The sequence below is a fragment of the Microtus oregoni genome, unplaced genomic scaffold (assembly GCF_018167655.1).
Source record: "Microtus oregoni isolate MIOR12 unplaced genomic scaffold, Mior012 000017F_ref0000208, whole genome shotgun sequence".
Taxonomy (NCBI): Eukaryota; Metazoa; Chordata; class Mammalia; order Rodentia; family Cricetidae; genus Microtus; species Microtus oregoni.
In genome coordinates, this window is record NW_024543076.1 from 22,269,054 (window position 1) to 22,296,811 (window position 27,758).

Here is a 27,758-nt window from a genome sequence, read left to right on the forward strand (position 1 = left end):
GATGGTTTGAGTCCAGAATTCTACCTTACTTTCCAGGAATAATTAATGCCTAAACTCCTCGAATTATTCCACAAAAGAAACAGAAGGAAACTGGCTGCACTTATACCCAAACCGCATAAAGACCCAATGAAGGAGAATCACAGACCAGTTTCCATTATGAACATATAACCCAAAATACTCAAGAAAATACTTGCAAACCAAATCAAAGAATACATCAAAAGGATCATCCACCATGATCAAGTAGACTTCATCTCTGAAATGCAAGGATAGCTGGCTCAATATACAATCCACCATATAAATAAACTGAAATAAAGCATTACATCTTATTAGATAAAGAAAAGGCCTGTGACCAATCCAACATCCCTTCATGATAAAAGTCCTGGAGAGATTAGAGATACAAGGTACATACCTCAAAATAATGAAGGAAGTTGACTGCAAAACCTGTACCTAACATCAAATTAAATGGATGCAAGTTCAACTCAATTCCACTAAAATCAGGAACAAGAAAAGACTGTCCATTCTCTCCCTATCCACTCAATATAGTACTTAAAGTGTTAGATAGAGCAATAAGACAACTCAAGGAGATCAAGAGGATATGAATTGGAAAGAAATTAGTCAAAGTATCTTTATTTGCAAATGATAGGATAGTATACAAAAGTGACCCTAAAAATTCCACCAGGGAAACTCCTACAATTGATAAACGCTTTCAACAATGTAGCTGGATACAAAGTTATGTCACAAAATTTAGTAGTCCTCCTATATACAAATGCCAAATTGTCTGAGAAATGAGGAAAACAGTGCACCTTACAAGAGCCTCAAATAATATAAAATACCTTTGGTAACTCTAACCAAGCAAGTGAAAAACTTGTATAATTAAAAATGTCAAATATTTGAAGAAAGAATTAGAAGACAGAAAGCTCTCCCATGTTCATGATTGGTAGAATTTATATAGTAAAAATGGCCATCCTACCAAAAGATTCAGTATAAGCCATGAAAATTCCACCACAATTCTTCACAGATCTTGAAAAGACAGTTCTCAACTTCATATGGAAAAAAAAACCAATGCTGAACAATAAAAAGAGCTGCTAGTGTTCTTGCCATTCCTGATTTCAAGTTTAGCTACAGAGCTGTAGTAGTGATATAGTAGTAGTAGTAGTAGTAGTAGTAGTAGTAGTAGTAGTAGTAGTAGTAGTAGTAGTAGTAAGAAGAAGAAGAAGAAGAAGAAGAAGAAGAAGAAGAAGAAGAAGAAGAAGAAGAAGAAGAGAAGGAGGAGGATGTGGAAGAAGAGGAGAAGGAGAAGAGAAGTGGTTCTCTGATTATTGTGCCTGATCTTAGTATTCTTTCCTTCTGCTGGTTTCCCTTGTCCAGCCTTAATCTAATAATTTTTGTTTTATATTATTATATTTTATTTTGTCATGTTTGGTAGCTATCTTTTAGAAGCCTGCTCTTTTCTAATGAAAGACAGGAAGGGAATAGATCCAGAGGGTATGAGAGGCAGGGAGGATCTGGAAAGAGGAGAGTAAGTGGAAACTGTAAAAGTTAAATAAAATTTTTAAAAAAGAAATGAAAAAGGAAGTTTTGATAGTTTGAATGCCAGGACAACAGTGTGCAACAGAGTCCTAGGTCGAACTTCCATGTCTAACTAGTGGAGTCTAGTCTGGGTTTGACACTTACCTGGGTTTGCCGGGCTCTCTCTCCTACTGCTTCCCATTTCTCCTCCTGTTTGTCTAGTCTACCTTTATTGGCAGACGAGTACCTTGTTATCCTGGCTCTAGGCCCTCATCACATCTCATTGCTGGATTTCTATGTTATAGCAAAAACATGTAAAAGGAAGGAAAATGAATCCTAGCAATGCTTCAGGAGCATTCTCTCATCACTAACGTCACACACAAAGGTTTGGGAAATTCGACCATTGCACATTTAATTTGTGCAACACAAAACCAGTTTGACCACACTGTCATTGTGGTATTTCTTGTTGCTCTTTTAAGCCTAGTCTCTCTTGTAACCAACTATTTGAGGAGGAAAATAACCAAAAAATATACGATTTTTTAAAATAAAAATTACAATTCTGTGTTGATTATACAAACCTTTAATATATAAATACAAATAATTATATATATATAAGTACAATCATTCTAAATAATTAGGGTAGAAATTTGATAAAAACTGTTGGTCTGGTAAATTCAATAAAATATTTTAGAGCTACAATCATCTGTGTCAGGTTTCTTGGGGGATTTTAACCAAACTGCATGCTAAACTTTTTCTGAAGAAAGCCTGTACTCTATCCATGAACTATCATGCTTATCCTTGAAAAACAAAGTAGTCCCTTAACTTTGTTAATCAATGTGCTCGTGGCCACCTCCTAGTTCAAAGTGAAGGCCTTTATCCTTAATTCGCAAAGAAAGAGCCTAACAAATGTACTATAAAACTGATGGCAGCATCACCTCGGTACGTTGCACGCATGCTCTAAACAAAACCCAACAGACAAAGTCAAGATCACCCATCTTCCTGATCTTTCTAGAGGAATAAATTCTAGCTGTAAGTCATATTAAATACTGAAAGATAGTTTGGATGACTTTATTTAAGATATAACCCTTTATAAAGGGCATCACAAGAATGACCCACTTGATCACACTTTTATATGGGTGATAGTTACAAAGTTACAATAGTGACAAAGGGTGCTTGCCCATCCTTTACCAGATGTTACAATAGTCATGAGGGTTAGATGCATCCACTAAATGCTCTGTTGTGTTTCTTCCAGTAATGAGTTAAGTAATTTGTAGCATTTGCTTCTGCCTTGCCTGCCTGGAAGCTCACAGCTATTCTCTTAAATGTCTTGGTTTCTTTCCTCTTGTAAGAGAACTTAATTTGCTTCTGGTAAAAAATGAAAATTACATCCTTGCACTAGCACCAATCCTCCTCCTCCAGGCACACAAAGGATCAGCCTTTGGCACCTGCAACAGATGCCCTTTGTCTTCATTATTTCCACTGTTTTGTATCATTCTTTCTACACCTGAAATGTGCAGGAATATTTCCAGTAGGAAATAAAAATTTATGCTTGGTTCCAAACATCCTATCAGTAATATAAATAATTTCACATATAAATACAATTTATTCTATCATTCCATTTCTTCTGTCTCTTTAATATCAAAACATCTCAAAAGAACCGTGTAGGAATAAGGAGATGGCACAATGCTTAAGAGCACTTTCGCTCTTCCAGAGGGCAGGAGTTTGGTTCCCAGCATCCATGTCAGGTGGCTCACAGTTGCCTGTAACTCTAGCTCCAGATGATCCAATGCCTTCTGTTCTCCACAGACACTTGTACCCAAGTGACACATGCACAAAAATAATAATATTTCTTTACTAAGATAGAAGTGTAAATGTGCTATCTGTCTCCAGTTCTATTCCCATTGTATCATGAACCCAAACTCACTTTGCATGCTTTCATTCTCAAAGCACCATTGAGCCAGCTCTTGCAGGGATCACGCCTGACTATGAAGAGGCAGAAACATGAAGCACTAACCTTAGGTATGAGACCTATGGGGTGTCAAAGACCCAACAGTAAAACACCTGTTCTGATACAACAGCTAAATGAAAATAGTGACAATTCCAAATGCTGTCCTGGAATTGTTTTAAATCTCTACGCTAAGTCTCATACTTTATATATGGCCATAAACAATTTATATTTACTATATAATCAAAACACAGAATTCAGCTGATTATTCCCACCATTCTAACACAAATTACCATCAGCTCTTGATCGTGCTATTATAGTATTCCTTAACTAAATTATTGTTTTTCTTTCATTTTCCTGTTGTTTAAAAATAGGCAACCAGTGAGACCATTTAAAGAAATATCCATCAAGCTCCTGTTCCAGGCCCTGCGGGCCAGGGCAACGACCGGAAGACACCAGTCAGCCCTGTGGTGGGCATCACTATGATGAGCGAATATAGCCGCCACACGCAGGAGAGCTGGTCCTGCCCCTCATTGGCCTTGCAGCGGCATTAACAGTGGCATAGTCCTAGGTGAACTGGCCCCACTCCTTGCCAGCTGCCACAGAGTGTGAAGGAAATCCTGGTGGAGATGTAAACTGAACAATTTAGCTACTGAATCAACAACACTCGGGGGGGGGGGTAACATTTTTTTAAAATTTCATGACATGTAGGATGTATTGGGGTTCTATGGCTGTGATGAAGCATCATGACCAAGGACACTTATAAAAGAAAGTATTTTATTGAGGGCTTGTTTATAGTTTCAGTTGGTTAATCCAGGATCACCATGGTGGGGCACATGTCCCCAGACAGGCAGGCATGGAGCTGGAGCAGTAGCTGGGAGCATTAATCCTGATACTCAAGGTATGAAAGAAGGTGGCAGAGTGGGGAGGAGGAGACTGGGTCTGGCATGGGTTTTTGGAACCTCAAAGTCCACACCCAGTGATACATCTCCTAACCTCAAACCCACCCCAGTGACACACCTCCTCCAACAAGGCCACACCTCCTAATCCTTCCTATTAATTCATCAATGAATTATGTTAGTATATGAATTATGTTAATATATGAGCCTATGGGAGCCATTATCATTCAAATCACCACATGGGATAATATTGTTAAGACTGCTGGGTTCAGAATGGAGAGCCATTACTTGTATTCCTTCTGCTACAGAGAGGTATACTTCATAGTATTATTATATAGCAATGTTTAATTATGTGGAAATGTTAGTTGTCTTGATCACTGTGTACTGAACCTAAGAATCAAAACATAACATTATATACTATAAATAAGTACAACAGCCCAGATTCATTTGTAATTTGTATATAAGACAAGCTGCATATCACATATTTAACCTTAGACCCTATAACAATCACTTCCAAACTTTATAAACTGCTTCCTCGGAATCAAACGCCCAAAGTAACGTGCCTCACACCGAGTGACCCCTGCTAAGACTCAATGTGCCCTGGTCTCTCTGAAATACAAACACCAGTCATGTGGTACACACTGGCAATCTCAGACTACAGGGGTAAGGGTGAAAGCATCATTCGAGGAAATTTCAGATTATAGAGTGAGATCTGTCTACAACACAAAAGAATACAAGAAAGCAAGAAATAGAGAAGGAAATGGATGAGAGAGAGGGGAAGAGGGAGGGAGGAAGGGGGAAAGCCTAGCTTTTTATAACTCACAAGGAAACCAGTTTACATGTGCAAACCCGTGGATGAAATAGCTAGGTCTAGTTACATATAGACCAAAAGCAGAAACCACTGTCTCTTAATTATATAAAATGGAATCTTGAACTTTGAAGCACCATTTCATAAATCAGTTCAATAGAATTTTATAGATATGAATAGAAATGTTATAAGACATTTCAGGGAAATCCTACAGATATGATTACTTTGGGTCATTTGACACTTTTAAATTTGAGACATTCTGAAATCTCTGAATCAATGGCATTATAATAAATATTTCAATGGGACTTTTAAATGTTTACACTTTTGTTAAATACTTGCATTGGTGAGAATTGTTTAATTCCTTTTAGAAATTGAATCTCCCCTCGAATCTCTTATTGACACTTTATTACTGCTTCAGTCCCATGAAAATAGTAAAATTCTTGTTTGTTTCTTGCTTTAGGGGTCAGTTACAGCTCCCAACTCATTTTAACCAGAACTAGAATGGGGTGATGTTTCCAGGACTTGGTTGTAGCAATACTTTTCTTTGGGCTGTCAAGTCACAAATAATGACCTGAAGACCTTTTAAATTATGAAAGCTCAGCTTATAACTTAGGCTTGTTCCTAACTAACTCTTACAACTTAAGTTAACCCATTTATATTCATCTACATTCTGTCGTGTGACTCATGGCTGTTACCTCTCCTCCTGTACAGGCTACTTTCTCTGCATCTCCTGGCATCTCTGTTTGTTTTTTCCTAGAGTTCTCTCTCTGTCCCCAGAAGTCCAGCCTTAGTTCCTCTTACCTAGCTATTGGCTCTTTATTAAACAAATCACAAGGCCCCTTGACAAACACACAACTTAACAGTGCAAAAAAATATTCTACAACATTTCCCCTGTTGTCTAAATAAAAAAGGGTTTAATTCTGATACAGTAAAACTATATATAATAAGAACAAATATCAGATAAGAATTACATTTACAATGTCCAGTCAATTTGTATTTGGCAATTTTGGAGAAAATACTCCATTATTTCTTATATCTTGATAAATCTAAAGTTTTATACCAAAGCCACATTTTTATGATAACTTGTATTACCATCGTAAAAATATCTTCTTTTTTCTTTTCCAATTTAGACATTCCATGCACAACCTCACTGATGTATAAAACATCAGTACAAAATGTTGATAAGTTATTTTGCTTTTTGCCTATGTATACTGTTTTATATAATGAGCTGAGATGTTTTTCCACAGGCAAAAGTCTTCCTAAAATAAAACTATAAAGAATAAGATAGAATCACTTAAATAGAAACTTTGCATTCATATTTGAACTGCTTTTTGCATACGAAGATGCTGTAAAGTCTCTGGAGAGGATATTTTTTAAAAGTCTAAGGATGGTTGGTCACATAGCATGTCAACATTTTGTCAATCTGGGTCATATTATGAAAGAGGTCTCTGTCCCAAATCCAAGTATTTATTTAATTAGTCTCCTATTTTTGGTGATGTGGGATTCCCCTCTGTCTGCTGTGAATATCATTGGCTAAAAAAAGAACTGCTTTGGGCCTATAGCAGAGCTATTGGGGAACAGAGCTAGGCAGGGAAAACAAAGCTGAATGCTGCGAGAAAGGAGGCAGAGTCTGAGAGAAGCCATGTAGCCCCACTGGAGACAGACACTGGAACTTTACCTAGTAAGCCACAGCCACATGGTGATATACAGATTAATAGAAATGGGTTAAATTAATATGTAAGAGTTTGCCAATAAGAAGCTAGAGCCTAATGGGCCAAGCAGTGATTTAATTAATACAGTTTCTGTGTGATTATTTTGGGGCTAAGAAGCTGGAGACCAACAAGCAGCCTCCCTTCTACAAATGAGCACCAACGTGGTGTACTCAATTCACATAAAACCTAAGAGGGCTTGAAAAGGAATTCTAGACACTAAAAAACAAAAAGTAGCCACATTTTGCTTGCTGGTGTCATGCTGTGGCTCCCTTAAGAGAGGTTTAAATGTCTCATAAATGAAGTATAGACCTTTGGCCAGGTAAAAGGTAAAAATAATAACTGAAATACAAAAGAATGTAGAATGGGTAGTAGAAATGGTAGCAAATATCAACTATAGCGTTGTGGTCAGCCCTAGAGACATATTTTCTTAAGATTTATTATTTACTTTTCTATTCTTTCCTTCTAGCTGTTTAATTTAAGGACTGGTAGTACCTAGGACCAAGAGGGGTGCACCCACCAACGGAAACAGTGGGGCTGATCTATTGGGAGCTCACCAAGGCCAGCTGGACTGTAACTGAAAAAGCAGGGGATAAAACCGGACTCTCTGAATATGGCGGACAATGAGGGCTGATGAGAAGCCAAGGACAATGGCACTGGGTTTTGATCCTACTACATGTTCTGGCTTTGTGGGAGCCTAGCCAGTTTGGATGTTCACCTTCCTAGACCAGGACGGAGGGGGGAGGACTTTGGACTTTCCACAGGGCAGGGACTGCTCTTCAGACTTGAGAGGGAGGGGGAGAGGAGTGGGGGGAGAGGGAGAGGAGTGGGAGAGGGGGGAGGAGTGAAAGGCTGGGAGGAGGCGGAAATTTTTTTTCTCAATAAAAAAAAAAGAAAAAAAATTCCCAATTCAGGGAGATGGTAGGATCTTCTAAAAAATAGTTCCAAACATCCCTCATAGTGTAGCGATATGAATGCATAAAAACTCAGAGAGATATGGAAACATGCTATTGAGCTATTTTTTTTCAAGTCAAATTCATCTCTACACCTCTTTTGTATATTGCTTTGTTCAGTTAGTCCTAACATTCTTTGTACTACTTTGTCCCCTGGACCTCTGCTAAATTTTTATATAAAAGAGACATAGCTACTTTAATTTCAATCATCTGGGACTAAGTTTAACAGACAGAAAGAAAAATGTTATATACAAAGAGTTCACAAATAGACTACTCACAATTGAATCCAAAGTCTTAATTAGCTGTTATATTTCTCTGAATTGGTTTTGTTCTAGCATATTCTCTCACTCCAGAGCATCCAGAAGAAGAAGTTCATACCTTAGTATAAGATGAATAAAACTATTTTCATTTTAGCTTCTTTTTTTTTTTTGGCTAACATTGTAAGGTTAATGCTTATTTGACTTGATTGATTCACTTAAGCCAACTGCCTTCCCTGAAACAATCATAGCAAGGCTCAACAATTTCATTAGCAAATCATGAGTCATTCTCCCTAGACTAGGGTCAGTTGCATTGAAAATGATACTTAGAAGAATTAAGATAAATTCATCAGTAATCCAACAATCCCAGGAAAATGTTTCCAATACTGCACCGTTATCAATAACAATTCAATGACACTATTTTTGCAGTAGAAATGTCACATCTTAGTAGCTCACAGAGGTAGAGAGCTGGTCTTAAAAGAGAGGACAAAGAAGGTGACTCATGGCCATGTGGTTATATTTTAAGAAAGCTGCAAATTCCTTCTGCCTAAAATATCTTTTCCATCTGCCAACTACAGTCTGAAGCTCCAACTGCACTACAGAGATTGTTGTTTGGGGCCTTAATGTGGACCCTTGAAGACTCTTTGGAAAAATAGGCCAATGCCTTTTTAGCATTTCTCAGCTTTGAATGCCTTTATATTGATTGCCTTATCAGGTCAGTGATAGGGAAGGTAAAAGTGAGCTGTTACCCCCAAACAATGTGTTAAAATACTTGACACTGTCACAGAAAGAAGACCTGCTATTTATGTGTCCAACATGAAAAGCAAGAGTAAGGAGAAAGTGGCAGGAGATAGAGCATTCAAACACAGCCTTTCTACTTCCAAACTTCTTTTGGTAACAACAGCCCCCATATCATCTCCTTAGTACATCCCAGAAGGGATATTCTCTGAGAAGAGACTCAAGAATCTAGCTCTATTTCCCAGCAAGACAAGTGTGTTTTTGAAGGCATGACTGTACAGACATCTGTCCTGGTCTGGGGGATGAGAGGATATTAGTTAATCAACACTAGGAAGAGTATCAGTCTGGAAGAATTCACTGGGAGTATATCCATCTTTTATTGTCAATAATTAAGCAACTGAGTCTGTAGGCTACTTGTTGATCTTTTTGATGACATGAAAGGGACAACAGCTAATGTAACTAGAGAGGTAGAACAATACCCCAGCTAGCTCTCTTGGGACAGGACCCAGGTGTTGGCCTTTCTTACACTATCCTAATTTCGAACTCATTATAACTAAGATTTCTGTCTCATTGGGCATTATTTTCTTAAGTAGGAATTAGAACAATATACAGCAACAAAAAATCTTCCCTAATGTTTAGCAAGCAGATGAACAAGGAAAGGAAGAAAAAAAAGAGGGAAGGTTAAATTTAATTAATAACTTAAATTAATAACTATATACCTGTGGGGAAGGTAAAATGATGGAAGTAAAAACACACATTTAAAACTTTTCATTCTGTGTATTTCATTGTTGCTTGCCTTTGCTTACAGTATCTTATATTGGTGAATAATTTTTAAAGTTTGGGCCTTAGTAAAATGTCTACTTGATTTTGCTAACGTTTGTCCTTATGTTTGGAATTAATGGCGTGGGAGTGGAGTAAACCATCTCCATGGCCCAGTTAGGTGCTAACCGCACGGGGGGGGGGGATATACTCTAAAAGTCTCCACTGCCTGAATTAAACTTAGGAATAATGTTCAAATGATACAAAACCAAGACGAATAAATATGAAAAATATTCCAATTTTTTTGTTACATTCTTTTTTATTCTCCCAAAGAATGAGCTACTGCTGTTTTTCAAAGTGTCATAAAGACTCGGTCGGTTACTGCTCCGCGGGATGGTTTTCCTTCGGTGATAAAAGGTTTTCTGGGCGGTTTGAATCAAAGCTCTTATGTAAATAAGGAGGCTTACATAATGCTCTTTAAACCAGAACTTCGAAGGCTGTCCGCAGCAAGCATGGAAAGTCTGTCTGTGCTGCAAATGGCCCCCGAAAACTAACGGGAAGTCATCCAAGACTCCTTTAAGAAAAAAGAAAGGGTAAACATGGTGCAAGCTTCCTTAAGTTCATTTGAGCTCCCAACACAAAGAACAAGTAAGAAGTCTGTCTCCAGACCTGTGGTACACCGCCTTCCACACCATCTTTTTAGGAGCGCTCCCGAGAGTCACTCATTTTGCGTTGCCCTAAAAGTCTAAAGGGCTGAAGTACCAAGGACTCTGAGCCCGCGCACGCGGACTCGAGAATCACTCATTTTGCACTTCCCTTAAATTCTAAAGGGCTGAAGCACCTAGGGCCCCCAAGCGCGCGTGGACTCCTGCCGGTGACTTTCTACAGTGCGTCCTCTCCCGGAAGATGCTGAAATAATATTGATTCTGCAATTTCTGGAGTTAGCCCAGTCGAGCACAGGCACGCTCTGGGGCGCGAGGGAGGAGCGGGGAGTCTTGCAGAGCGAATCACTCAGCGCAGACCGCCTGTCTCTGGACCGGGGAACCGGAACAACCCGGAAAGTTGCAGTTTATGAGAAGCTGTAAAGTTCAAGCCACCGCCACTGCGACGCTGGTAGCTTGCAGACCTTGGAGGAGAGGCATCTTTCTGCCAAGGTCTTCCTTTGGGAGATTACGCGAGTAAGCGAGGATGCTGGGCGGTCGCTTTTCTTTGTGAACCCGTGCAAGCTACTCCCCTGAGCGGCGACCCGCAGCGGTTAGGGGTGAGCACTAGGCCCCCAGAGCTGCTACGGTCCCCAGAGCTGCTACAGTCCCCTAGGCCCCGCCCCACGGCCTGCTGCGGGTATTCCGGGTGGGGATTTGACAGCTCTCCTCCTCTCCCCCCACTCCGCCCGCCGACACCCGGGGAGCTAACTTTCAGGCCCATTGCCACCCAGGAAAGGTACTCCACCCGGGACAGGGCGTTAAATCAGACACTGCCAAGTCGGAGGGTGCGCTGGGCAGCGCATGGGGTGGCAGAAGTCACTACCCTTTCCCAAATCCACTTGGACTCTCTAGACAGTCCCACCTGGCGTGGCCAGGGACCACGAGGAATCATCAGTCCGGACCGCTCACTTTCTTCGCCCGCCCTTTCCCCAGTCACTGGGCCGCCTAGAAGCGCACTGTCGCCCGCATGCCCTTTACCCCCAGAAGCCTGAAGGTGGCTGAATGGAAACACTGACACGTGAAAACTCTATTCTGAGTGACTTTGAATTGGCTGCCTTGAGGTTTTAATCTTGCCCCTCTGGTCCCGCCCAGCCTTAAGAGCAGTTATCCTAATGGTCTTGTGGAAGGTGAGGGTATTGGGAGGCACACTGGGACGTGATCCGCCCGGACCATACAGTGTATCTAGGAGAAAACCCCACAACCTAAAGGAATTTAACTCCCTGGGTATTGTTTCCAAACCAGATTCTCAGGACAGCTTTCTTCTGAGCCCTGAGACAGGCAAGTCCCGATTTAGAAATCAAGAGAATGAACTGGCCATCACCAACCATCTGCCTGTGGTGTGTGGGAGGGTGCTCTCCCCCCTAATCCTGCCCTTTTTCTGCTGCCTCTCTATCTGCTACTGATTTCCGCCTGGTAGAGACGTGCCCTGCCCCCCCAACCTAACTCAACCAGAGGGGGCAGTCACCGGGGCGGGGCCGAGGCCAGGTCAAATCGAGGCGGAGTGACCAGGACAGCAAGGAGTACTTGTGATCAGCATAGGTGGTATTTGGAAATGTCACTGCACCACAGACTTCTAAGCCTCCCCAGAAGAAAGTGGGCTCTATTGTTTGGGCTTTTGGTTGCCTCCTCCCCTCCCCATTAGAAAGACTGGGTGCGATTGTTTACCGTTGTTTTACTGTTTCACCTTCATTTTGAACCAATTTAAGAACTTTCACTTCAAGCTAAGAGGTTTCTGTTCTTAAAGAGGGATCCATCTTCGCTGGTATTCGCTGACTGGAATTTCAGGACTTTTGCCACTTAGTTTTGCTGACCTTGAGAGACTAGCCCGTGGACTCAATCTAGTTTCTGACTGCTGCAAAGGGACCCTCTGGGGCTTCAGGCTCATCTGAGAGCCACCTGCCAAAGTCCCTGTTTTCCAAGTACCACAACCGGTGCAAGGTCGGAATGAACTTAAGTCTCTTTCCTAAACCTCCAGTCTTGATACTTTGCCAGGGAAAACTGACCTCAGCTAAGGAAACACTTAGCTGCCCCATGTGCACTTGCCACCGTATTCCTGAAACCTGGAACTGAAAATAGAAATCGTTTGATGTATGAGGAGATGTTATCTAATTAGGGTGTAAGAAATTTAATCTTTCTAGCATGCAGGTCATATAATTAATGTTAATTTAACGCTCAAATTCTCAGTCATTAATTTTTATACTCTTAAATGCAGTTTGGCAGGGGCCTCTGATCCACGGGAATGGATTTTACTGGATGTGAGAGCACTCTTGGTACTAAGAGTGACTCACTGCACACCCTCCTATCCCAATAACAAGATCACATCTTGTATGCATTATTAAGCTACATAATTGAACAGTCTATAGTTTGCATATCAGACCATTAAAATAATGTGTTTTGCTTTTCTCTGAACACGTATTGTTCAAGCCTCTGCGAATATGTGGTGATTCTGATAATTATCACCAAATTACTGCGAATGTTCTCTTCATTAACATGATTTCTCTCAAGCATTTTTTAAAATGTGAATATCATTATAAATTAAGGGACTTCTTCCAAAGTTGTATGAACTTTCCATTTAAAAGAGTGTGTCATTAGGAGAGACAGAATGTATTTTAAATAGTGGAAGGAGAGAGAAACAATTATTTGACTTTAAATTTTTTCCTCGGATCAAATAAAAGTTGTCCATGTAGCTTTTAGTGGAGTTTCTAGAGGAGAGACAGAGAGAAAGAGAATGGGAGAGAAGAGGAAGGAGGCAAAAGATGTCAAGCTTTCAAAGATGCTGTAGAGCAAGAATCCTGTTAAAGTCCCTGTCACCTCACTCCTTTGGTGGAGAAAGTTGGCATCCAGAATGAAATCTTGACTGTTTATCTGCCCTGTCATCAACTGTGACTCTCACTTGACAAAGTATAAGCTCAGAATTTTCTGAAGCTAACAGTTTACTACTAACTAAATATTGTTATTCTCCTATCTCCCAGGAGCTGTACTGTTGGAGAAATGACACACACAGGAGTAAATGCCCACAAAAAGACTTCACTGCAGCCCTTCTTCACAATGTCTTCAAAGCTGAATGGCAAGGCTTGTTTCTTTTCTTTTTTTAAAAAACTATTGCAAAATAAAAGTCTTCTTAATGTTAAAGTTTCGCATGGTCATCGATTTTACATTTGAGCCAACTTTTCCTCTGAGTGAGTCTAAAAGTCAGATCAGGGCAGTGTGGCCCAGGTATTGCCGCTGCTTCTCAGTAGGTTCCGAGCGCTGTAGTCCTTCTCAGAGACGAGAAGCCTGTAGAGCCATTCCCTTGCGTCAGTCCTGCTGGAGAGTGGTTTTCAAGAACACGGGACATAATGGGAGTTTGAGAAAGTTGTAGGAAATTTCTTTTGCCCCCAAATAGAATAAGGTAGGAAAAGAATGGGTTTGCGTGAGGTGGCTGGGGCGGGGGAGTCTATCAGTAACCGGTGCGGCTGTTCCTTGCCAATAGAGCCCCTCTCCTTGCTCTGTGCTGTGGTCCCCGGGGCCCCTCTTCTGGAAGCAGCAGTCAACTCTTCGGTAAAAGTGCCAGGCCCTAGGCGGCACTTTTATTTTGGCTGAGAAGAGGGAGCCCTACTCCCAGGCCCAAGGGGGAGCTAACTGAGCCCTTCTGTTTGGATTTCCCTGCTCGCTATAGCAACCAGCAGCGGCGGGACAAAAATGCGCCCTCCCTGGACAATGGCCGGGCCTCCCGCTTCTCGCCCTTGTCTTCCTTCCCGGAAAGCAGCCAGGACCTGACTAGGCGCTCTGCAGCCAGGGACACCCCCACACACACTTTTCTTTTCCTTCTCTAGCAATCCCTCAGGAGGTCGGAACAACGCTCACCAGCCGCTGCAGCCTCTTCCCCACACCCCTGCTGATCACGCGTGCAGGCAGAGGCAAGGACTACAAGACCCCCCCCCCTCCCGCGCGCACGAGATCTCCATGCTCCCACAGCGAACTTCTCAGCCAGATTTGAAGGGATGGAGTGATGATCCCTTGGAAAAGAAACACAAGGGTCCCCCCCCCCCAGGATTAAAAATTAATTGGGGTAATCCATGAAGTAGACTTCACCTGTATGGCAGGGCGCGCGCGCACGCGCGAACACACGCATAAAAACAATCCTCCTACGTCCGGTGCTAGGCTTGATCCCCCACTTTCTTTCACTCTTCCAAGGTTAATTAAGTTCCCTTCCAAGAACTAAGTTCCAAGCCTTATTCATTATTCTCTCCCTTTGACCTAGGGCACTAAAATGATAAGGCCTGTGTCTCTGCCTTGTCTTCTTTCTCTGTTTTGCATGCAACACTAGAGCCAAGGCTTCCCTAGATTATCGTTGAAAATTCTCAGAAAAGGCGAGCAAAGAGAGGCAGTCTCATTACTTCCTCTACCTAAGGCTTCCTTTCTCTAGACCTTTGCCAGGCAATCCCAAAACACTTTACAGACCACATTCTGAAAATTCTTCCTTAGAAATAATTCCATCCTTAACTTTATTATGTCCAGAGGTACATAGAAAAACATAACTTAAACTCGGGGACCTAGGATGAGGTCTTGGCAATCAGTTACTACCAATACGGCTAACTGCTCTCAAGAAAAGACCTCTCCCTGACACTGCCCCACTCCTGCTGGCTGTGGTCCCCAGTACTGATGACAAAATTGTTAAGTGTACTTGTACACTTTGGAAGGGATTTGCATTTGTTCTTTGTGCTGGGAGAATAAGAGAACAGAAATCTAACTTCAACTGAAAACAGCCTGTTTCTTTTAGGGGCAAAGAACCAAACCCAGACCTCGGCTTCAGTGAAATGACTGATTGTTCAGGGGCAGGTGTGCTCGTGACCTGGCCTGCCTTCTCAGATGGGTCCAGAGGATGAAGAGAGGTAAAGGCTGCAACAGGAGCCGCATCTCAGAACACTTCCAAATGCTCTCCAGCCTAGAGGATTTCTGATCAAGTCCCTTTAATTTATCAAAGTGTTGCCATCTCCTCCTGGTGGCCATCCATCCACCTGCCTTAGGGTAAAGAGAAAAACACACACCTTTAGGCTTCGTTGTTAGGAATTTATTTAACCTCTGGTACTTCAACAACGAAATTTCAAGGAAGTGAGCTAAAAGGCACAAAGACCATTGTGTTCTGTCCCTAAGAGTTCAGCCTCTCCACACAGGGTCTGGCAGGTTGCTGAAGTGACTCTATGCTCTGGCCTTGCATTCAACACTCAAAATTTAGCAGGCTTCCTTTGATAAATTACTCACAGTAAGCTTGGAAACAGCTAGACTGCCCGGGTGGTGGGATGTTAGAAGTCTTCAAGCCATGCCTGCTTATAAAACATTCTCTTTGGGAGGACAAAGAGTGGGTCATTTTAAATGATGAGATCCATATCTTGAAGAAGGGAAAGAAGATTAATACCCATGAATCCAAATAACTTCATTTCAATTACAATTTTCAAATACCACTGAATGGCATATTTCAATGGACTATTTGATAATGGAAAATAAACAGGATTCTGTGTGCACAAGCCATCAAGAAACTAACTTGCCAAATGTATGAGTTTAGACACTGCAACTTTCAGAGACCTTATCATTCTTCAGGGTTTCTTTTTCATTTCCAGGAACATAGGGACAGATGAACGTTTAGGAATTTGCAAAATGTATTTATAGATGGAACATAAAATTTTAAATGGGGGATTCTTTATTCAAGAGACAGTGCATAGCTACATGGTTAAGATTGATTTCTTTTTTTGAGGTAAATTTTATTGTCTATTTCCCAAGAACATGTGATTCGTCAATGCATTTTTCTGCTCCGTATAAATGTCTTCCCAAGGCAGCAGTGCTTGAAGCTTAAAGGCAACCAGCTGCCTCTTTGTGTGGGGTGGTTTCAAACCTGGAGCTCTGATGCTGTAGCCTCAGTTTTGACATTCTGTAGGCCCTGAGCAAAGAAGTTCTATTCAGATGTGGAGAGAGGAGGTCTCCAGCTGCTGGGGCTGGAGGAAGAGCAGAAAGCAAGAAGGGGAGGTGGAGAAGGGGTAATCCCACCCCAAGGTACTTAAAAAAATAAAAGCAATGGTCACTTTTACATAATGTTTAAATCAGTTGCCTCTTCTACTCTTCCACTGGGCACCTAAAAAAATTCTCTTTGTTTTCTGTTGTTACCTAATTTCTACTTTTCTGAGACTGCATAATGAGGAAAAATTTAAATCTATCAAATTAATGCGTGGTTTCAGTTCAAAGTACGAGAACGGTTTAGGTACACCTTTGGTCAACTCCTAACATAAAGAAATACATAAACGAGGTTTTATATAGGACATGAGCGTGTTTACAAGTTAACAAGCTAGAGTTCAAGTTACACAGCTTGACTTGCTCTCCTAATTGCTACTCAGGTGAAGAGTTTGGGATCTGGAGTCAAGATGCTGTTTGCCGCTTTCCACAGCCCGACACAGTATCTCAAGGAGCACAAATGCCGCTTGTTTTTGTGTTTTAGCGTCGTGAGGGTATTCGGGTTGTTTCCCCTCTGCTCAGTGCATTCTAAACCCAGCGGAGCCCACACCGCTTCAGACCAGAGCAGCCACAGTACCGCTGAAGAATGCCCTTCCAGAAGATCTGAGTGAACCTGAGGTGCAGCCTAAGACAAGATCTCTCTCCTTTGTGCTGCCAGCCTAGCCCTACAGTAGGGGCTCTGGGGGTTGGGCAGTCCTCTCCCCAGGCAGAGAGGCCAGCACCAACTGCTTGCTCAGCCATTGTCCTAGCAAGTGCTCCGGAGGAGCTGTGCTGGAGTGAGGCAGCTATCAAGGCACCTTGTCAGTTCAAAGCATTTTAGGGTTGTTTGAAATCCTCTCCACGTCAGCGTAAGCAGCCGCAGTGTTTGAACAGCTGCTTTGAACAGTGAAAAAGAACAAGCTGAATCAAAATCCGAAGGAGTCTACCCGAGACACCTTCAACGCTCTGTGTTTCTGGCGGAGACAGGCAGGCAAACCGGCGGTCTCTTTCCTGACTGGGTCAGTTGGAACAACCGCGCTAGTGACCGTGGGACCAGAGGAAGGACCCCATCTGAAGCTAAAAACCTTTGAGAGCCAGGCTTTCTGGAATCCCCGGGAAGGCACGCGGGGCGGGGGGCCGGACTCCCAGATGCTCCGAACCCCGCATTCGAGCCAACCAGGCCCCTAGCCACAGGCGAAGGCGGCCTTGGCTCCCAGAGGGGTGGAGAGGGGCGGTGCTCCAAGTGGAGCTGCGCTCCCAGCCCGGCCCTCCCCTTCGCTGGCCCTACACCCGAGGCGGGCGTGAAGGCAGACGCTGAGGCCCCTTGGAGGGACACCGTTTAGTATACTCCCGGGATTCAATAGGCATTCTAAGCCAGGGTACCACTCTCCCAGCTATACCAGTTGGAAAGCGATCGGGCCAGTTCTTTTGCTCGCCAGCGAAGGAGGCGGGGCTGGGGGAGAGGGGTGTAGTGTGAAGTGCAGATGTAGGACATCAAAATGGGGAGGATCTGCTGGCATTAAGGGACAGTGAAGTCCCACCAAAGTAAGCTCTGATATTCAGGTGCCTCCAGTTTCCCCCCCCCCCCCCCATCACCACCAGGCACACATACTTAGCATTCAGTGCTCAGGGTACCCCTTGGGGGAGGGGGTAGGCAAGATACCGAGAGGAGGGGCTCTTACAGAGACCTGGACAGCCACAAATCCCTCGGAAATATATCTGGAAACTTAATTCTCTCCTTGAGAGTATCATCCTATGGGCTGCAAAGATTCTTGTAATTTTTTTTAAGTGATGAAATTAAATAGGAACAGGAGGACACCTGCCCTTGCGGGCAGGGAAGGGAATCGCTCTCTGCACACTGCCTTGGGTCATTCCAGGCAGCTAAATTCTCCCGTAGGTTGTAGCTCTGAACTCCTGGGAAGCAAGAAAGCAAAGCCAGGAGGACTGGGAAGGAACACTGCTGGAGAGGGACCTGCGGGCTCCCCAAACCAGACAACATCTTACTAGGAGCAGAGGACTGGAGGCAGGTGACATGAGGATGCTGCCTCTCCTGTCTCCCCCTCCCCGTAACCCCCTCCCCGCCCCGCCGAGTGCACAAACCAGAAAAAAACACCCTCATCAGTCGCTGAGTCTGCGCACTGAGAAGGCTGGAACTTTTCAAGCTTTTACTGGTCTGATAAAGTTACCAAATTCCTAACAGCCCCCAGGTGCACAGCCAAAGTGTCTGAACGTTCACGCTGAAACACTTCGCCAGGTGCTCAATGTGAATCGTAGCCTAGCGGGTGCGCGCGGGAAGGTGTAGATCTGTCCTGTTGGCTGCGGGGTGGGCTCGCCCCTCCCCTAGCCATTTCGCACTCCTCCACACATGTTCATAAACACCGGACACGTGGAGATTCTCAGCCAAGTCTCCTAGCCCTGGCTAGTGCTCAGCCCCATTGATTTATAAACAATTCAGCCACTCCCGGAAGAGCATCGCTCCTCGTTAGTCATGATGAATTTTTCTGGCCCGCTCCATTCTGCTGTCTAGATTAAGATGCTCCGAGGTTCTAAAATGCTCCCTTTGAGCGTCGATTTGGCCGAAAGAGCCGGCGCGAACATCACCAGGCGCCGGGCCAAGGCGAGGAGGTGGGGAGGCCATTCGTGCTCCCCAGGTCTTTCCTTCAGTCGCAATACTTATGATTAGCTGTGCCGGGCCTGTGCGTGCACTCCAGACTGTACCCGCCAGTCTCGCCGCTCAAGCCCGAGTTTGATCTTACATCTCTGCTACCCAGCTCGCAGGCGCGGAAATTGGCTACAGCCATCTAGCTCCTTAGGAATTGGAGGGGCGAAGCTCTGCATTGGTCAGATCCCCCGCCGTGAATGCACTGGTCCTGGGTCTCACTAGGAAGTTAACCGCTGGAAGGTTTAACTAGCCAGCACCTGAAACACTAGACTAAACCTGGCCTCTGGCGCCCGCTGAAGCGCTCTTTAGAAAGGACTTCGTAGCAGGAGCCCATTCGTCTGTCTTCCTCCCACTTGCAGCAACTAATGCGAAAGTTGCACAGACAGGCCTGGAGTCGGATGAAAACGCGCAGAGCTTCAGCTGCGCGGCTTTCCAGAGCCGCACTCAGCAGCTCCACCAGTCCGAGGCTGCTCGCTCTTCTTTGAGACTCCCTAAGGATCATACAAGGCGAAGGTCTGTCCAGGAAAACTCCCGGTTCTCTGAACTATAACCTCTGTGCACACCGAGTGTCAGTGTGGCACACACTTCCAGAGTTTTGTTTCCAGTTCAGAACGCTGAGCTGTTAGAATAGGCACTACCGTGCAACTGGAGTTGTTCAAAATCCAGGGCGTAGGTTGAGCCTCTCTCTCCCGGAGACTTTTGAGAAAGAAACTGAGATAAAATTGGATCTGAAGCTTAAGGGATCTTGGCTATTGCGGTGAAGGGGAAGGTGAGGATCTTTATTTAAGGACAAAAGTATCTATAGAGAGCACAAGACACCTGTGCGCTGTAATTATAACCATGGTAAGAAAGAAGGTTTCGATTAGTCTGGCTTTGGTTCTAGCTCTAGGTTTAAACGACATTGGAACGCGCTCTGCACACACACACACACACACACACACTCAGTCACACACACCGTGTGTGTGAGTGAGTGTGTGTCCCTAGAAAAATGAAAATAGGACTCCTGCTGACTCGGTGAGACCCAGCCTTTCTCTTCCACGATACACGCCCCCCAAAAAGACCTATTGGGAAGAGAAAGTAGACTCCCTCCTGTACAAGTCTTCCGAGCGACTGTAGTCCACCAGAGCTCCTGGACCGCCCCGCTGCCAGGCTTCTCAGCTTGGGAGACAGATGGGGGGCGGGGCCCATCCGAGAGGGGAGGTGGAGGCCGGGGACAGAAGAGGAGAGGGGGGGTGAGAACTAAGAGAATCTGAATCGCTGGGCTGGGGGTGGGGGTACGAGAGGAAGGACTAAGAAGACTGGGAGCCCGAGGGAAGGGGGGGTGGTGGAGCTCTGAACCAATCAGTGGCGCCGGCCTGGGAGGTTGCTAGCGGTATCCACGTAAATCAAAGGGCGCAGAGCCAATGGGAGGGGGTGGAGGGGGCGGGGCCCAGGCGCGTGCCGCTGCGAGCGGGCTCTGCCAAGAGAGCGGGAGAGAGCTTGAGAGCGCGGGGAGAGGGGGGAGCGCCCAGCGAGTCAGAGAGTGAGCGAGAGCGAGAGGAGGGAGAGGAGGAGAAAGAGCGAGGGCGGGCGGGCGGGTGGCAGCGCGGCAGCAGCAGTAATAGCAGGAGCAGCAACAGAAGGCGTCGGAGCGGGCGTCGGAGCTGCCCGCTAGGGGAAAGAGAAAGAGAGAGGGAGAGAGCGGGGCGAGCAAGGAGAGAGAGCCCCAGGCAGAAAAGTAACTGTCAAATGCGCGGCTCCTTTAACCAGAGCGCCCAGTCCGGCTCCGAGAGTCATGGCGACCGCAGCGTCTAACCACTACAGCCTGCTCACCTCCAGCGCCTCCATCGTGCACGCTGAGCCGCCCGGCGGCATGCAGCAGGGCGCAGGGGGCTATCGCGAGGCGCAGAGCCTGGTGCAGGGCGACTACGGCGCTCTGCAGAGCAACGGGCACCCACTCAGCCACGCTCACCAGTGGATCACCGCGCTGTCCCACGGCGGCGGGGGCGGCGGCGGCGGCGGTGGAGGAGGCGGGGGAGGTGGCGGGGGAGGCGGCGACGGCTCCCCGTGGTCCACCAGCCCCCTAGGCCAGCCGGACATCAAGCCCTCGGTGGTGGTACAGCAGGGTGGCCGAGGCGATGAGCTGCACGGGCCAGGAGCGCTACAGCAGCAGCACCAACAGCAGCAACAGCAACAGCAGCAGCAGCAACAACAGCAGCAGCAGCAACAACAACAACAGCGACCGCCACATCTGGTGCACCACGCTGGCAACCACCACCCCGGGCCCGGGGCATGGCGGAGTGCGGCGACTGCAGCTCACCTCCCTCCCTCCATGGGAGCGTCCAACGGCGGTTTGCTCTACTCGCAGCCCAGCTTCACGGTGAACGGCATGCTGGGCGCAGGAGGGCAGCCGGCAGGGCTGCACCACCACGGCCTGCGGGACGCCCACGACGAGCCGCATCATGCAGACCACCACCCGCATCCGCACTCTCACCCTCACCAGCAACCGCCCCCGCCGCCTCCCCCTCAAGGCCCACCGGGCCACCCAGGCGCACACCACGACCCGCACTCGGACGAGGACACGCCGACCTCAGACGACCTGGAGCAGTTCGCCAAGCAGTTCAAGCAGAGGCGGATAAAACTAGGATTTACTCAAGCAGACGTGGGGCTGGCGCTGGGCACCCTGTATGGCAACGTGTTCTCGCAGACCACCATCTGCAGGTTTGAGGCCCTGCAACTGAGCTTCAAGAACATGTGCAAGCTGAAGCCTTTGTTGAACAAGTGGTTGGAAGAGGCAGACTCGTCCTCGGGCAGCCCCACCAGCATAGACAAGATCGCAGCGCAAGGGCGCAAGCGGAAAAAGCGGACCTCCATCGAGGTGAGCGTCAAGGGGGCTCTGGAGAGCCATTTCCTCAAATGCCCCAAGCCCTCGGCCCAGGAGATCACCTCCCTCGCGGACAGCTTACAGCTGGAGAAGGAGGTGGTGAGAGTTTGGTTTTGTAACAGGAGACAGAAAGAGAAAAGGATGACCCCTCCCGGAGGGACTCTGCCGGGCGCCGAGGATGTGTACGGGGGGAGTAGGGACACGCCACCACACCACGGGGTGCAGACGCCCGTCCAGTGAACTCAAGAGGGGGAGGGGCAGAGCGTGGGGCTCCCCCTCCCCTTTGGTCCATGGTCCTTCACGGGACCTCTGTTCCCCCTCTAACTTCTAATTGTTTTTTTTTATTATTATTTTTAATTATTATTTTCCCGGTCTTTTAAAAATGAAAAAAAAATAGTGAAAATAAGAAAAAAGGAAAGGAACGAAGACACTGGACTATCCTAAAACAGATAGCAGGTGTAATGATGGGTTTTGACCTTTGCAAACGAGTACACAGAAAGTGAAATAGAATGTCTCTTAGTGAAGAGGAGTAGTGTGTGTGTGCGTGTGTGTGTGTGTGTGTGTGTGTGTGTGAGAGAGAGAGAGAGAGAGAGAGAGAGAGAGAGAGAGAGAGAGAGAGAGAGAGTGTCCCGGAAAAACTAAATAAATTACCAAAAAGAAAGAAAAGTCCACCAAACCGTACAAAACACAGAACTGCAGCTTCCCAATGCTCATAGTTGACACGTGCTGCTGTGTTTATTTAACATGGGTCCCCATCAGGAAAGAGGGAAAATACACTTTTTTAAATATATAGGCAAATTTTAACCACACAAATTTGCACTGCAAGAAAATTGAAGTTTACATTAACAAGTTCAACTTTTTTCCCTCAATATGCACTGTTAATTTTGAAACTGTCCTTTTGGGTTGTTTTGTTTTGCCTTCTCCAGCAGGGAGGACAGAAGTCAGCTCTTGGCAAACCTCCTTTTCTAGTGTTCCCATGTCCCTTGTCCTTACTGCTTATAAACTCTTGTTTTCTTCAAACCCCGCAGACCTGGTGTAACATTTATTGGCTCTTTCCATCAAATCAAAGTGATTGGCTTCATATAAAATAAATAAATGTTTGCATTCAGGAAATGTGTATGGTTTCCCCGCTTTATGCAAGGCAGGAATACTGTTTGGGATATAAATGTAAGCACTGGTTTTTGTAAACCACAAGGTAAACTTCATTTTCAGGCAGTATTTCTAGGTAGGGAAGAAAAGGGAAAATCGATAGTGAGTGACCAGTCACTTCATTTTATCAGGCAGGGCCGGCCGTTTGTGGAAAAACTCAGAAGAAATGCGAGGTTAAATATATTGCTGGAGTTGTCCACCAGAAAGAAACTGGGAACTCTGGAGAGAACTGGGAAACACACTGTACAGTTCTCTGCCTTTGGGTTCAATAACTTAATTATAAGGGATTAGTTGTGACGACAGCAGTGGTTAAACTTTGTCCCTCTACTAGGTCTTTTTTTGTTGTTGTAGGTAAAGAAAAAACCCAGGAACTTGAAAACATACACATAGACAGTGTTTCTTAGCACACAAATGCATACACCATATATACATATATATGTGCATATATATGTGTGTGTGTATATATATATGATAGACAGGTTTTGTCTTTAGCAGTTCATTTGTTTATCAAGTTATAATTTGGGTCCTACATCATCTTCTCCCATAATTTATTACAGAAAAATATCAGTTCAGCTTGGACAGAGTTCTCCCCCTCTTTCACTAAGGAAGACAAATGAAGTGAGGGGGGGGACATTTTCAATACTTCCTTTCTCCCCTTTTGTTAAAAATTTTTTTCAGTGTATTTCTTTTTTTACCTTGTTTCGATGGGAAATGGTTTACTCCCAACACAATAAAATATTCTGAAAGGTGTAGGTAATAAAAAAACAACAACAACCGAAAAAAATAAAACAAAAAATCTTATGACTATATTAAAATTAACACCACTAAACTGTGATCAGTTAAAAAAATCAATAGTTATCAGCACAAAAGGGCGCTAAAAGGGAAAACACTCTTTTTTTTTAGTAACCTTAAATGTTTGGGGTTTTATTTCTTTGTTAGGTATTAGATAAATGTTTATTTTTAAAAATTAAATTCTCACTACCATAAAAATGTGGTTCAACATCAGATTAGCATTGCACTCAGTAGTAAGGTTTTAGGAAATATGCTTTATCCAGTATTGTCTCTTCAAACACCTGTGATTGTTTCATTTTCAATGTTTTTGCAAGATAAATGGCGACTTTTGATGGGCAGATTTATTTGCCTGTATTTCATTTTTCCCAATGAATGTCACAGGTGATGGCATAGAGCTATTTCAGGTTAGATCACACTGCTTTCTCCTGATGTGTGGGGAGTAGACTCCAGTGAAGCAGTCCAGAGGAGGGCAAAGAGCCAATGGTAAAAGGAGGAAATGAATTTGCAGATCCTTGCTACCAAGTAGGTAAGGTTGGAAGCTGGGATTCAGAGGATGTGCCTACAGCTTCTCTTGCTCTCATAGGCTTACAAAATTGAAAGTTACCACTGAACCTTACCATATGTATATATGTTTCATATCTGTCTTTTGAAATGCAGAAATAGTTTAAATGTTTCTTTGTCTATTTTTCTTTTTCTTAATGCTACCCAGGGAAATATTTTCATATCGTTTTACGTGGCCTGCCTCAATGTATATTTATTTCTTTTGGAGCAAAAGGTTCTGAAAACTCTTTTTCTGTAGCTTTAAATGAGAAGGTAGCAAGATCTATATGGGATGTCATTTTTTTGTTCAGTTTCTTTTTTTAAAAAAAATGCTTTGTTTTGGTACATTTGATTGTGCTTGTGGGGAAAATAAAAGCGCAGAGATCCTTATATATTTATGTTAAAGTAATATTTTATTATTACATAAAACATAAATGCACAATACCTTCATAGTTTGTTCTAATTATTGAAATATCTTTATTTTATTTTTGAAGATAGTGCAAGTCCTAAGAGGAGGAGAAGCCGTACCTAGACTTAGACTTTAGACATACTGAGCTCAGTTGTGTATAAGACACTTCCCTTCCTTTATTCTTCACAAAGTTTTGGAATAAATCTTATACATATATTGCCAGCTTCCATGTTTATAACTTCCAGAGACATTTTCCTGATTTTTTTTTTTTTATGAGGACTACTATCCGGACTTTTCTTTGCAGAAACTATCATGGATCACAAATGCTTCCTTCGCTGCCTTATAGTATTAAATCAAATAGTCATTCGGTTTGAACTTCTATTTGTTTGCCATTTCCTGAACCAACAAAAAACATTTGCCTTGCAAATACATGCCCATCTCTCTACACCTTCCTTCCAGGTTAGCTGCACCTCCGCCAATGGCGTGTCCAGAGAAGCTTCAGTGAAACTAGATGGACTTTAGCCTCTACTCACTTGTGCTTAACGTAATTTGGGATCTTCAGAATAGTGAGACCTGGCTAGAAATTATTCTTCACAATTAACAAATACTTTTCATCAACAAAAATGCCATGTGTTCACCAAGTGATTAAAAGTAGATGCTAGTGTTGTTTATCTTAGATTCACTGGGAAAGATACTTTTTACGACATTGCTTCTTTCTCATCAGGCAAACAACAATAACAACCACACACTCCAAATTTAAAGAGGAGGGGAAGAATGTACTGAAGAGACTCAAGCCATAGTACTAATGGTTTGTTTCAGGTGTTAGACAGAGCACTGCACTTAAAAAAAAATAAACAAACAAAATAGCTTTTAATGTTAGTGGGGTGTTCAAGCAGTCTTGAATTAGTTTATATAAGTTTGCTGGTGTATTTAAAGTCCTCCCTGGAACACTGACTTAAAATAGAAATGTCCATTTAGGAAAGTAGTTTCTGGGCTTATTACCTCTGATCATCCTTTCTAATTCCTAGTCAATATTACATGGGTCCCAAACAGATTCTGCCAAATGATCTTATCAATAGTCTGAACAAGAAGTGACAGGAAGAAGAAGTGTTTTGTGACCGCAGACATGCTGATGGGTAAAATGTTTAAGCTAAGTATAGATTTGAGTTCTGGGTCAATATCCCTCTGCTCAAGGCAGAAAGCAAGCCGCATCTGCCCTCTGCAGGGCATTTCGGTGGGCCTTGAGAAGGCATTTTTGTTCTTAGCCAGGAGGGCTAAGAACAGGCTGGGAAATAGCATAGAATAAACAGGCACACTGTGTTCCTGATTCATGCTGGCCATTCATATTCTAAAGATGCTCTAGTAGCTTCTGTGCCAGACTTAGAATGTAAGGCCCACTACATAAAAAAAAGTCATAGCCACTAATACAAACCTATGAGGTAATTTAAGATACCGAGAAGCCATCTGTATCCTAAAGACAAAAACCCTCAGTGTTTGTGTTTGCTCAAAACATGCCATATTTTAGGTTTATTATATATGTATAGACATAACGGGGAATTATCATATATGAGAGAGCATGTGAAGGTCATAGGGAAGGAATGGCCACAAACAATACATTATGATTGGTGATTTTAAACATTGCCAATTCTCACGAAGAAATGTCCTTTATGTTTCAGACAGCAGCAACAAAACCACCTCTGTCTTCCCTCTCCCCTCCTGCTCCTACAGAGGAGGCTACATACAGGTTGTGAGAATTTTCTGGTGAAGTGGTTTTAATAAAGGCACTAATCTGTCATCTCATTTCTTCGGAAACAACTAATAAAATGACAGCAGCGACTATGGGGGTGGCTCTTGCATGCACTGGTCCCAGACGTGTGTTGTCTTCACTCACCCCTTAGTTTCCTTGCGGAAGAAGCATCTTGGATAGTGCCAGGGAGCCAGATGAGATTGCCCTTTTATTTCTTCTCCTTTTGGTTTCTCTTTGTTGATTTTTTCAATACATTCATGGAACTCTGTTCTAAATTCTATTGAATTCCCATACAAATTAAAGAATGGGGTGAAGGATGGAGTTTATACAGAAAAAAAAGGAAGGGTGGTGATGTAGAGGCGTCTTGTACATCTCAGTGGTAAAGCAAAGGAATGGTGTTTACTTCAAAAGGGGGACCTGCATCAGGAAGTACCCCGAATCTTGACAATTCGTCTGGGTGTTAGATAAATATTTTCTCTGAGGAAAGTTTACTTTTTTGAAATGATACATAGTCTCTGAATGGAATTCACACCCCAGGAGAGGAGCACTGAGCCCCTTGATTCAGGATCAGAAAAACCGAAAAGGGTCTGCTACCCAGCTCACAAATTCGTGGAATCAATTGGCCCATGTTTCCAGAACTTGGACCAATGTTTTGTTTTTGTTTTTGTTTTTCAATGTCTGCCTATCTAGAGACAAGTACTGGAGTGGTGGAAATGACTTTCAGCTGCTTCAAGGCTTTGCTTGGGTGTGGAGATAAACAATCAGAATATTTTCACATTGTTCTGGCGTTTGTGCAGGGAAAACCAGAACGTTTTTTCTCTTCTTTAAAAAAAGTTAATCAACTTTATTATGTAGGACCTTTCCTGGACCTTAAAGACACTGCTCCTCGACTTAGCTGTTAGAGGTTATTAGAGACAATATCACATCCCATCAAAACAGTTTAGTCTCTTATTGTTCCTAGGATTCTGATTGTTGGTAACACTAAGTTGTATTTCTTTTTTTTTTAAAAAAAATGTCTGCTATGTTATTTAATACACCAGTAAAAGTGCATCTATATCTTAAAGTCCATTCTTCCCGTCTTTTTGAGTTTTTATAGCTCTTTGTCTGGAAAGGGGGTGGGGGCAAGAGAGCTTCCATAAGTGGTTTGTGTCTAAAGAGCCTGGGCTTTCGAAGGGTCTGTTACTTGCCCTCAAATTTCTCTCCCTGCTTGAGAATGGGACTGGTGAGTAAGGCACACACACACACACACACACACACACACACACACACACACACAGTGCCAAGGGTTTGGGTTTAGAGCCCGGTCTGAGAAAGCTGGTGAGGATTTTGATTGTTGTGATTTAACTCTTCG

At 43.9% G+C, this 27,758-nt stretch overlaps 1 protein-coding gene and 1 long non-coding RNA gene across 2 annotated transcripts; both read left to right on the plus strand.

Annotated features, from left to right (window-relative positions):
* Positions 1-10,620: 10,620 nt before the first annotated feature.
* LOC121458285 lies at positions 10,621-13,373 on the plus strand. The gene is made up of 2 exons (XR_005975832.1): positions 10,621-10,755; positions 13,254-13,373. It is a non-coding gene; the product is annotated as an uncharacterized LOC121458285 (long non-coding RNA).
* Positions 13,374-20,471: 7,098 nt separating this feature from the next.
* Pou3f2 (POU class 3 homeobox 2) lies at positions 20,472-27,463 on the plus strand. The gene has a single exon (XM_041667786.1). The coding sequence runs from the start codon at positions 20,682-20,684 to the stop codon at positions 22,008-22,010; it is 1,329 nt and encodes a 442-aa protein (XP_041523720.1). The 5' UTR covers positions 20,472-20,681; the 3' UTR covers positions 22,011-27,463.
* The last annotated feature ends 295 nt before the right edge of the window (positions 27,464-27,758 follow it).